At 43.9% G+C, this 13075-nt stretch overlaps 1 protein-coding gene across 1 annotated transcript in view; it reads right to left on the bottom strand.

The window, feature by feature from the left end:
* The window catches only part of ARHGEF38 (Rho guanine nucleotide exchange factor 38), a 164115-nt gene that overhangs the window by 13206 nt on the left and 137834 nt on the right, over positions 1–13075 (bottom strand). The window contains exons 12-13 of the mRNA XM_073601859.1: positions 8462–8660; positions 4621–4883 (exon numbers count right to left, since the gene is read on the bottom strand). Coding sequence (XP_073457960.1) covers positions 4621–4883; positions 8462–8660 — 462 coding nt within the window. The remainder of the gene's footprint in view (positions 1–4620; positions 4884–8461; positions 8661–13075) is intronic.

Raw genomic sequence — 13075 nt, 5'->3', positions numbered from 1 at the left:
CTATTTTTTATTGTATTTGTTTTGCAGGTATGGTATGATTTACTGTTATACTGTAATGTTACTTTGTTTTTTGTTAACCATCATTTGCTTAACAGGTACGCCATTCAGCTGCAGCACGGGTTTATTTATTCTGACAGCAACAGCATTTGCTCCCACAATACTTAAAGCCGTGACTCTACAGCTGTAGGAGGTGATTTCACCACCACAGTTAAAAAAATTAAAAAAGAGCATATATGCTGAAGCATGGGGGCAGGGGTGGAGGATTGCCCCCATGTTTCAGCATATATTTTTTAGGCACAGATTGCATTAAAAAATCAAGTTGTTTTATTAAGTTAATGTTTTATCGTTACCATTGTTTGCTTTGTAAGCCATTCGGCTGCAGCGCTGATTTACTTATCTTGACAGCAACAGCGTTTGCTCTCACGATATGAAAATCAGCAACTCCAGCGCTGTAGGAGGCGATTTCACCACCACAGAAAAATAAAAAAATGGTGCAAGTATGCCCATTATTAGAAGTGGGTGGATGAAGGGTGGTATTCTAATGGTGGGCATTTTTTCGTTCAGCCCACAGGCTCCATGAAAAAAAGAATATGACAATATATGCCCAACAAGAACCAAAGTTGCTGGACTTTGAGTGGTTATACTAGAATGATGCCTGTAGGTTTAGGTACTATCTTGGTATCATTCTTTTCAGCCAGCGGTCGGCTTTCATGTAAAAGCAATCCTAGGGGCTAATTAGCCTCTAGACTGCTTTTACAAGCAGTGGAAGGGAACGTCCCTCACACTGTCTTCCATGGTTTTCTTGGTCTCTCCTGTCCCAACAGGGAACCCGAGAATGCAGCCGGAGGTTCTGCCAGCTGAACATAGAGCTGATCAGAGACCAGAATGGCTGCAATCATCTCTATGGCCTAAGAAACCGGAAGCTACGAGCAATTCATTACTTAGGTTTCGCCAGATATAAACAGCGACATTGGGAAATTGGGAAAGCATTTTATCACACGGATCTTGGTGTGGTCAGATACTTTGATGGCAGAGGAGAGATCTAGGATCTAATAGACCCCATTTTTTTTTTAAAAAAGGAGTACCTGTCACTACCTATTGCTATCATAGGGGATATATACATTCCCTGACATAACAATAAAAATGATTAAAAAAAAAAAATTAAAACAGGAACAGTTTAAGTGCGAGGTATCACGCGAAGGTCAGATCCAGGGCAGTCATTTTAGCAGTAGACCTCCTCTGTAAATCTTAAGTGGTAACCTGTAAAGGATTTTAAAGGCTTTTAAAAATGTATGTAGTTTGTGTGCAATTTTAAAGCATATCGTGTTTGCTATCCATGTACTCGCCACAAGATCATCTTTTTTATTTCAGCAAACATTTGGGCAATATAGTGTGTTTTAGTGCATTAAAATTTAAAAAAGTGTTTGTCTTCAAGTGGTTAGAAGAGTGGGTGATGTGTGACATAAACTTCTAATGTCGTGCATAAAATGCTAGGACAGTTCAAACACCCCCAAATGACCCCTTTTTTGAAGTAGACTACCCAAGCTATTTGCTGATAGGCATGTTGAGTCCATGGAATATTTTATATTTTGCCACAAGTTTCGAGACTATGACAAACTTTTTTTTTCTGCATGACATTATGGAATGACATTATGGAAAAGGGGCGGAGCATGGGTGACCTTAAAATGATGCCCCCCCCAAAAAAAAGTTTCTGCGGACGCCCATGGTCTTTTAGGGGGTTTTGTGCTATCTTGAAATGTTATGGCCTCCGAAACTGTGATAGATAGTGAGGAAGTGAAATCACCATTTTACGCCCTTAGAAATCCTGAAGGCAGTGATTGGTTTTCAGGGGTCCTGTACACGGCTAGGCTCCCAAAAAGTCTCACACATGTGGTATCCCCATACTCAGGAGAAGCAGCAGAATGTATTTTGGGGTGTAATTCACATATGCTCATGGCATGTTTGAGCAATATATATAATTTAGTGACAACTTTGTGCAAAATAAAAATAAAAAAAATTGTCATTTTCCAGCAACTTGTGGCAAAATATAAAATATTCCATGGACTCAACATGTCTCTCAGCAAATAGCTTGGGGTGTCTACTTTCCAAAATTTGGTCATTTGGAGGGGTTTTGTGCTATCTTGGCATTTTATGGCTTTCAAAACTGTGATAGGTAGTGAGGAGTGAAATTAAAAATGTACGCCCTTAGAAATCCTGAAGGCGGTGCTTGGTTTTTGGGGTCCTGTACGCAGCTAGGCTCCCAAAAAGTCTCACACATATGGTATCCCCATAATCAGGAGGAGAAGCAGCAGAATGTATTTTGGGGTATAATTCCACATATAACCATGGCGTGTGTAAGCATTATATCATTAGTGACAACTTTGTGTAATTTTTTTTGTAATTTTTCAATCATTTTTAAATAAGTAAAATATTTGATGGGCTCAACATGCCTCTCAGCAATTTCCTTGAGGTGTGCACTTTCCAAAATGGGGTCGTGTGTGTGTGTGTGTGTGTGTGTGTGGGGGGGGGGGTTGGGTTGGGTTGTCCTGCCCTGCCATTTTAGCACCTCAAGAAATGACATAGGCAGTCATAAACTAAAAGCTGCGTAAATTCCAGAAAATGTACCCTAGCTTGTAGATGCTATAACTTTTGCGCAAACCAATAAATATACGCTTATTGACATTGTTTTACCAAAGACATGTGGCTAAATACATTTTGGCCTAAATGTATGACTATAATTGAGTTAATTGCATTTTTTTTATAACAAAAAGTAGAAAATATAATTTATTTCTTCAAAATTTTTGGTCTTTTTGCGTTTATATTGCAAAAAATAAAAATCGCAGAGGCAATCAAATACCATCAAAGGAAAGCTCTATTTCTGGGAAAAAAAGGACGCAAATTTTGTTTGGGTACAGCATTGCATGACCGCGCAATTACCAGTTAAAGCAGCGCAGTGCTCTGGTTATTGAGCAGCCAAATCTTCTGGGGCTGAAGTGGTTAAATGTCACCAAAATGAAGCTCCATTTGTGTGAAAAAAAATTATAAAAATTTCATATGGGTACAGTGTTGCACGACCGCGCAATTGTTATTCACAGTATGACAGCTCTGAAAGCTGAAAATTAGCATGAGCAGGAAGGGGGTAAAAGTGCCCAGTAGGCAAGTGGTTAATGTGAGAATTACAAAAGTTGCCATTGCTGGTCTCTCTCTGAAAGAAACTTACTATATTGACTTACCATAAACAACTCTGAAGTGCATGACATCTGCTCTGACAACCCTGACATCTGCTCATTCTCCCCTAATATAATTCACATGTGCTCAAAGGCAAAGCAAAAACAGAAAAATTATTTATTGCAGCTTACCAGTCCTTAGAAGCTGTGGCTGCCTTAATTTTCGTTTACACCTGAGACCTTGTAACACCAACGTGTCACATGACAGCGCGGAGGGAAAATGGCTAATTGGGGCCAATTTGGACATTTTCACTTAGGGGTGTACTCACTTTTGTTCCCTGCGGTTTAGACACACTACTTTACATTGTAGCAAAGTGTAATTTCTTCAGTGTTGTCACATGAAAATATATAATAAAATATTTACAAAAATGTGAGGGGTGTACTCACTTTTGTGAGATACTGTATGTCATTTTTGATTTTGCCTTTAGTACCACTGTAAAGGTTTGTACACACTTGAGTGGAGATCAGCATTTTTTAACATTAGAAAACTGTCTCCATAATGGCGCACAGAAAACAATTGTTTTCTATGTATCCTGTTCACACTTGAACACAGCCTTCAAGAGAGCCATGGTGCAGTGCAGAAATCTGCAACATGTCAGCATTTTTCTGTCCTGCACTGCAGATCCTTTTCTCCCTGCTGCGGTACATAAAAATGAATGAAACATGTTACTGTGACATTCCAATAAAGTAAAAAACAAAAAAACAAAAAACAGTGCACTACCATTTAAAAATACTAGGCACTGCAGGCCAAAACTTACCACACAGTAATGCCTGGTACACACAATGAGATTATCGGTCAGTCATTTTTTTTCCACGCTAGTAACCATATCAAAAAGAGGTTACTAAAGTTACGAAAATTCTCGTACTACAGAATAAAAATTCGGAAGTGATGTAATGTATTGAATTGTATTTGCATTGCATTCTCGGACAAAAACTGTATGATTTAGTAATCATACGAGAAAAAATGTCATTGTTGTCCCTTTGGATAATTTTGCATGACCTATCCTAATCGGCTCTCGAAAGCTGTGTTCTAACAATCAGATTGTCTTACGATCGCTTTGAAAGCGGTATTTTTTGTACGATTTTCTGATCGTGTGTATGGGCCTTAAATCATGGCATGAAGTATGAGCCAAACTTAATGCAGACAGATCTCTCACCACCTGTTGTCAAGAGAAGTAGCCCATTTGTGGTCACTGATAATATTTCGCACTGGGAACAAGAGATAATACAAAAGCCTGTGCAAACACAACAAAGATAAAATATGAAAAAAAAACTGCATACAAAGTTAATGATTCCAATGTCTTTCCTTAAAATATCACATTATCAGAAAGGCTGCCAATATGTTTTGTATGCATATAACAGTATTGAAATAAAAAAAAAAAAAGATATTTACATGAAATTCCTCTCCATTCTGACCAAAGTCTGCATCATAGTCATTAATTTCAGGTTTGTCCTCATCTCCATTCATGGATGGGCTGCTGTCCCCAGCGCTGCTCTGTGATGCACGACTGCTTCTGTCACGGGAAGGCCGAGGCGAGACAAAGAGACTGAGGTCATCAAAGTCTTCATCACAAAACGCGCTGTCAGATGAATCCTTCTGCTGCCTTCCTGGGTTGTATGGCTTCAGAAAGGAAGAATATACGTATCCTTGTAGTACTGCAAATATAGAAGTACAACACAGTTATGTATAACCATAAAACGCACAACTATTAAGTTAATTGTATAACTTAGCAATGATGTGATAGTTTTATAAAGTTCAGATAAAATAAACCTACATCTAAATACTGCTGTGAAATCTAATTTATAGATTTTAACTAGGGATGAGCTTCGAGTTCGAGTCGAACTCATGTTCGACTCGAACATTGGCTGTTCGCAAGTTCACCGAACAGCGAACAATTTGGGGTGTTCGCGGCAAATTCGAATGCCGCGGAACACCCTTTAAAAGTCTATGGGAGAAATCAAAAGTGCTAATTTTAAAGGCTAATATGCAAGTTATTGTCATAAAAAGTGTTTGGGGACCTGGGTCCTGCCCCAGGGGACATGGATCAATGCAAAAAAAAGTTTTAAAAACGGCCGTTTTTTCAGGAGCAGTGATTTTAATAATACTTAAAGTCAATCAATAAAAGTGTAATATCCCTTTAAATTTCGTACCTGGGGGGTGTCTATAGTGTGCCTGTAAAGGGGCGCATGTTTCCTGTGTTTAGAACAGTCTGACAGCAAAATGACATTTTGAAGGAAAAAACTCATTTAAAACTACCCGCGGCTATTGCATTGCCGACAATACACATAGAAGTTCATTGATAAAAACGGCATGGGAATTCCCCAAAGGGGAACCCCGAACCAAAATTAAAAAAAAAAAATGACGTGGGGGTCCCCCTAAATTCCATACCAGGCCCTTCAGGTCTGGTATGGATATTAAGGGGAACCCCGGCCAAAATTTAAAAAAAAAAATGACGTGGGGTTCCCCCTAAATTCCATACCAGACCCTTCGGGTCTGGTATGGATTTTAAGGGGAACCCCGCGCCAAAAAAAAAAAAACGGCGTGGGGTCCCCCCAAAAATCCATACCAGACCCTTATCTGAGCACGCAACCTGGCAGGCCGCAGGAAAAGAGGGGGGGACAAGAGTGCGGCCCCCCCCTCCCTCCTGAACCGTACCAGGCCACATGCCCTCAACATTGGGAGGGTGCTTTGGGGTAGCCCCCCAAAACACCTTGTCCCCATGTTGATGAGGACAAGGGCCTCATCCCCACAACCCTGGCCGGTGGTTGTGGGGGTCTGCGGGCGGGGGGCTTATCGGAATCTGGAAGCCCCCTTTAACAAGGTGACCCCCAGATCCCGGCCCCCCCCTGTGTGAAATGGTAAGGGGGTACATAAGTACCCCTACCATTTCACGAAAAAAGTGTCAAAAATGTTAAAAATGACAAGAGACAGTTTTTGACAATTCCTTTATTTAAATGCTTCTTCTTTCTTCTATCTTCCTTCATCTTCTGGTTCTTCTGGCTCTTCTGGTTCTTCTGGTTCTTCCTCCGGTGTTCTCGTCCAGCATCTCCTCCGCGGCGTCTTCTGTCTTCTTCTCCTCGGGCCGCTCCGCACCCATGGCATGGGGGGGAGGCTCCCGCTCTTCTCTTCTTCTCCTCTTCTTTTCTTCTTTTCTTCTTTTCTTCTCTTCTTCTCTTCTTCTCTTCTTCTCTTCTTCTTCATTTTCTTCTCCGGGCTGCTCCGCAATCCATGCTGGCATGGAGGGAGGCTCCCGCTGTGTGACGGCGCTCCTCGTCTGACAGTTCTTAAATAACGGGGGGCGGGGCCACCCGGTGACCCCGCCCCCCTCTGACGCACGGTGACTTGACGGGACTTCCCTGTGGCATTCCCCGTGACGTCACAGGGAAGTCCCGTCAAGTCACCGTGCGTCAGAGGGGGGCGGGGTCACCGGGTGGCCCCGCCCCCCGTTATTTAAGAACTGTCAGACGAGGAGCGCCGTCACACAGCGGGAGCCTCCCTCCATGCCAGCATGGATTGCGGAGCGGCCCGGGGAAGAAAATGAAGAAGAAGAGAAGAAGAGAAGAAAAGAAGAAAAGAAGAGAAGAGCGGGAGCCTCCCCCCCATGCCATGGGTGCGGAGCGGCCCGAGGAGAAGAAGACAGAAGACGCCGCGGAGGAGATGCTGGACGAGAACGCCGGAGGAAGAACCAGAAGAACCAGAAGAACCAGAAGATGAAGGAAGATAGAAGAAAGAAGAAGCATTTAAATAAAGGAATTGTCAAAAACTGTCTCTTGTCATTTTTAAAATTTTTGACACTTTTTTCGTGAAATGGTAGGGGTACTTATGTACCCCCTTACCATTTCACACAGGGGGGGGGCCGGGATCTGGGGGTCACCTTGTTAAAGGGGGCTTCCAGATTCCGATAAGCCCCCCGCCCGCAGACCCCCACAACCACCAGCCAGGGTTGTGGGGATGAGGCCCTTGTCCTCATCAACATGGGGACAAGGTGTTTTGGGGGGCTACCCCAAAGCACCCTCCCAATGTTGAGGGCATGTGGCCTGGTACGGTTCAGGAGGGAAGGGGGGCCGCACTCTCGTCCCCCCCTCTTTTCCTGCGGCCTGCCAGGTTGCGTGCTCGGATAAGGGTCTGGTATGGATTTTTGGGGGAATTTAGGGGGACCCCCACGTCATTTTTTTTTTAAATTTTGGTTCGGGGTTCCCCTTTGGGGAATTCCCATGCCGTTTTTATCAATGAACTTCTATGTGTATTGTCGGCAATGCAATAGCCGCGGGTAGTTTTAAATGAGTTTTTTCCTTCAAAATGTCATTTTGCTGTCAGACTGTTCTAAACATAGGAAACATGCGCCCCTTTACAGGCACACTATAGACACCCCCCAGGTACGAAATTTAAAGGGATATTACACTTTTATTGTTTGACTTTAAGCATTATTAAAATCACTGCTCCTGAAAAAACGTCCGTTTTTAAAACTTTTTTTTTGCATTGATCCATGTCCCCTGGGGCAGGACCCAGGTCCCCAAACACTTTTTATGACAATAACTTGCATATAAGCCTTGAAAATTAGCACTTTTGATTATTCATGTTCGTGTCCCATAGACTTTAACGGTGTTCGCATGTTCGAACGAACTTTTTTCCTGTTCGCATGTTCTGGTGCGAACCGAACAGGGGGGTGTTCGGCTCATCCCTTATTTTAACAGTTTATAAAGGCATGCAATATAATCTCTTTCCAGATCCTTTCATTAATAGGAACCCGTTTTTATATTAAAGGGACAATAAACTTGAAATACATAAACATTTAGACATTTTCTGGAAAGACCTGCCTTAACAATCAAAGAAAAAGTGGAGTTGGCCTTTATGGAAAGTATTTATTGAATTAAATTAAAGTTTTAGGAGGAGTTGAGCCACTTAAAAATGATTGTCTGCAGATATATTTTCTACAGAGGTGCCTATGGACATGCAAATATCTACTTTGGGAGAATTAGCGGATGGTCATTTAATATCACTCCACACCTTTATGTTTCCAACTCCACTTTGTTTTGCAGTAGGCTGAAACTAAGACGGCTGCTCTTTTTGCCATAAAAATAAATGTTTCGTGCATGTTTAATGTTCTGTAATTACAGTTGGAAGCCATTCTCTAGTTGCTTAGTAAGAAGTAAACCACTGTGCTCAGATAGTGGAACAGAGCGATATCCACACAAAAGAAAGTCAATATTTGATTGAGTGTTCTATTACTTACATCCTGTGTCCACAAACCACCTGCTGGTGCTTCCCAAAGGGTCCTTGTACTCAACAATAGCTGCCAGCTCCCCTTCATACAGATCTATATCCTGGTCCTGGGAAGCATTGCACTTGCGCTTTGCTTGGTAAAGTTTATCTGCACCATAGGTAGACAATAGCTTGCACCTGTGGCTCTCCGTCTGTCGAGGTAGTTCAGGCTTAATGGAAAACAAAGGCAGGAGTTATTGACGGCTGCATTTACAAAAATGCTAATGCGGAATTGTAATATTAAGTTGTCAAGTTAGGGCATTTAAACCATCAATAAATAACTATTTCTTGGCTAGGTATAACTGTACCATGTAGGGGGACAAAATGCATATAAAACCTACCAAATTTTGGATTAGGATTTCCAAGGTTAATAAAGAAAATTAGGCATATGTTGTCGGTCTATCGAGCAGCATGTCTGTGGGGGAGATTTACTAGAACTGGTGCACACCGAATCAGGTGCAGCTCTTCATAGTAACCAATCAGCCTCCAGGTTTTATTGTCAAAGCATAATTGAACAAGCTGAAGTTAGAAGCCAATTGGTCACTATGCACAGCTGCACCAGATTCAGTGTGCACCAGATTTAGTAAATCTTCCCCTGTGTGTTTAAGGCTGGGTTGCGAATTGGATGCGGTTTCCTCTGCCCTGCTGATCCCATTCTCTGCCCCACTGACCCTTGTCCTCTGCTCTGTTGACCCCTGTCCTAAGTTTCAGCTGACCCCATCCAATGCCCCACTGGCCTGTTCTCGCCCCTGTTGACCTTTGTCCTATGCCCTACTGACCCCTGTCCTGAACTCCGCTGACCATTGTCCTATGCTCTGCTGACCCCTATCCTATGCCCTGCTGACCTCATCCTATGCCCTGTTAACCCCATCTTATGCCCCACTGACCCCTGTCCTCTTTCCTACTGGCCCCATCCTGTGCCCCGCTGACACCATCCTATGCCCTGCTGACACCATCCTATGCCCCTCTAAACCCGCAATATGCTCCACTGACCCTTGTCCTATACCCTGCAGATGCAGTCTTCTGCCCTGCTGACCACATCCTCTGCATTGCTGGTCTCTGTACACTGCCCTGCTGATACCCTTTCCTCTGCCCTGGTTGCCCCTGTTGACCATCTGACCCCTGTTCTCTGCTTTGCTGACCCTTGTACACTCCCATGCTGACCTCCCATTCTCTGCCCTGCTGGTCTCTGTACACTCCCCTACAAACCGCTGACCCAATCCTCTGCCCTGCTGACTAACCATCCTCTGCCCCCTGACATTTTTTCCTGCACCCCCCACATCGGACTAGATTTGATCCTGGTGTTGAGTCGGATGCCCGAGCTGCGTGCTGACATTTTGGACTGGTAATTAACCAGCTATTGGCAACTACTAATTTAGAGGTGCAGAAATTGGGACTGATCTGAGGTGTGAAGGTGCAGGAATTGGGGCTGCTATGAGGTGTGAAGGTGCAGAAACTGGGGTGATCTGAGGTGTGAAGTTGCAGGAGTTAGAGCTGATCTGAAGTGTGAAGGTTCAGGATTTGGGGGGATGCCCCAAAACCTGAGAAGGTGGAAGAATTGGGGTGATCTGAGTTGTGAAGGTGCAGGAATTGTGACTGATCTGAGGGCGCTGTTGTCCATCCTGGTCTATGTGTGCTCCTGTGGCTGCATTACCCAGTCTACAGGATGTAAGCGCTGTGACTGTGCAGAGCAGGGTGGAGGCAATGCTCCAGTCATCAGGTCGGATATGTCAGTGACTGAGGGAGTACATTTACTATGGACTCCATATGAAAGTGTTTAAGAAACTTGACATCCCCCCACCTATAAAAAGAAAAATGTCCCACAATCATTGGTGGTAAGTGCCACTTTAACCCCTCCCCTCCCGGTTTCACCTACACAGGGTGATGGGGAAAGCCCTTTTCCCCAGCGGTGCATGCGCTGTTTAGCCCCCACCAAGCCCAGTACAGCCCCTCCCTGCCCTACTCAATCATGCATGTGCACAAAAGGTGGGGGCAGGCAGGTCACACTCTGAGCTGCCTGGTCAAAGTCGTGGGTTTGTAGGTGAATCTGGAAGTCAGCGGGCCCGGTGAGTTTCCTCTTTTACATACAAGCCCACCACTATCATCTGGCAGCGTAGAGTGTGGCCTGCCTGCCCACACCTTGTGCCCATCTGCAGCTGGGAGCAACTTTGAGGATCTTGATGGGCAGTGCAAATATCTTGGTGCAGGATGTAAGTAGTGGGTGGCAGTGGGGGGGCCCCAGGTCAACTTTTTCTGTAGAGGGGAGGAAGAGGCGTATCTGTCTATATGATATATGCAAGTATCATGGACCTCTTGATTTTTTTATTTAAACCTCTCCATCTTACAATAGATAAAGACCTGTCCCTCATCAACAATGAAAGATGGTGCGCAATAGGAAAAGAAATAGCTACTGGAAGTGGACAGAGAGCACCATGAACACGCTGATAGAGAGTAAAGAAGCAGATAATTGTAAAGCTGGCCATACACTTTTTTTTTATGTTTAGACAGCGGGCTGAAAAAAAAAAAAACATATTCCTCTATTTACACAAAAGAGGTGGATGAAGGACATCCCCCGCCAAGATAAAAAAAATTTCCAGCATGTCCCTTCAACGGAAGTCGATCAAATGATCGGCTTCTGTTGAGCATGAACAGATACGCACCGATCAAAATTCGACTGGTCCCTGCTGAACTGTCAGGAAGGGAATGCCAATAACCAAGATTACCCCTATGGGTGGATCTCTGTGTACAGTCACAGGACAGTTCCTTGCCCTTCACATGAACTTAGAAAATATGGACGTGCAAATCCACGCGCGAATGCACGTCATCGTCTGCAGGCATGCACATCTGTGACAGTTCATCGGGCCAAACAAGCAACAAGCTATTTTAAAGTGAGTCAGTGCTCTGCTCCAGTGCTGTCTCGTCTACAGCGTTCCTGTGCAAATTTACGTTCTGTTATCCTGTATCTGATTCTAGCTACTTACCCGGCTTTTCTTGACTACTCCTTGAACTCTGCCTGCACCAAAACCGGCTTGTCTCCTGACCTTCACATCTGCCTGCTCCCTTGGCTTTTATATCGCAGATCTGTTACCGACTTTGGCTTGTACCCTGACCACCCTTCTATCTGCACTCCTGTACCTGATCTGCCTACCAGTATCTGACCTGACCTGCCTGATCTCACTGCTATCCAGCCTGCTCAAGTTCTCTGCTGCAAAACCTGTCTGCTACCAGCTTGTGCCTCACCAGTCTGCTGCCACCAATGCCAGCCTGTCCTGTCTACTGCTGACCTACCACGATCCAGCTCATCTGCTCCACTGTGGTTCTTTGCCAGCGTCCACTACATGGCATTGATATCCTACCGGCTTTACTGCTAGCAAGACCAACAGGCACCTCCTGTGCCACCTATCTACTCTATCAGGGCCCTGAGCCAGAGGTGTAGGAGAGGCCTTCCTTAGCACGTCAGGCTCCCCATCAGGTATGTGACATGAACCAGCAGAATTTCAATCAGTGTACGACTAGCCTAACCCTTCTGTCTGGACTGTACGGCAGGATTGCACCAGTAGAGGGGAACTGTATCAGTGTGCCTTAGTAGCCTTGAAAGGGAATTTACAGCATCAAAAAAATAAGAGAACACCCAGTAGGCAAAGATAAATGTCATCAACCAAAGCAGGGTGCCAAAATCAGGCTGATGAAACATATTTATACAAAGGTATAAGTAGGGATGGGCCGAACGGACCCCTGTTCGGTTCGCACCAGAACTTTCAAACACTGCGAAAGTTCGGACCCGAATAACGAACCCTATTAAAGTCAATAGGACCCAAACATCAAAAATCAAAAGTGCCCATTTTGAAGGCTTATATGCAAGTAATTGGGCATACAATGGTATAGGGGTCCGGGTCCTGCCCCGGGGTACATATATCAATAAAATCAAGAAAAACGTCATTTTTAAATGAGCAGTGATTTTTTGATTTTTAAAGTGAAAGCATAAAAATGAAAAAATCCTTCCAGTATAGTGCCTGGGGGGGTCCCCTTAGTCTACCTGCAAACTGGCAGATCTGTACCATGTCTAGAATCTGTTGCAGCAATAATTGCATTTATAAAGCCAAAAAAATGACATTTTCCCTGCAAGCTGCCTTTATTTTGCTCAGCAACAGCTGGGGAGCCAGTGTGTATGATGAGGCCACAATGCAGTGCACTGGGAACAAGATTAGAGATTTTTTGGATACATTCTGGTGTCACTTTGACTTTGGATAGAAATAAAGGGTGCGTAAAAATTGGTCTTTGGGTGTCGGTGGCGCCTTCCCACCATAACCCTATAGAGGTACTCTTGATGAAAGCAAGAATTGGCCTTGCTGTAAAAAATTGCAATAATATGCACCTGTCAAACAGGTGTAGAAAAATTGGTCTTTGGGTGTCCGTGGCGCCTTCCCACCGTAACCCTATAGAGGTACTCTTGATGAAAGCAAGAATTGCTTTTCTTTTTGAATTTTTATCTTGGTCTTCCTCACTTTTAATTCAATAATAATTTTTTATCTCACATTCCCTCGCCCCTTCCTGCTTTTGTACATCAGTATATTGCATTCAACTA

Source organism: Aquarana catesbeiana, linkage group LG01, assembly GCF_042186555.1.
Source record: "Aquarana catesbeiana isolate 2022-GZ linkage group LG01, ASM4218655v1, whole genome shotgun sequence".
NCBI classification, from domain to species: domain Eukaryota; kingdom Metazoa; phylum Chordata; class Amphibia; order Anura; family Ranidae; genus Aquarana; species Aquarana catesbeiana.
Note: the sequence above shows the minus strand (reverse complement) of the source record. Positions and strands in the feature narration are given on the sequence as shown.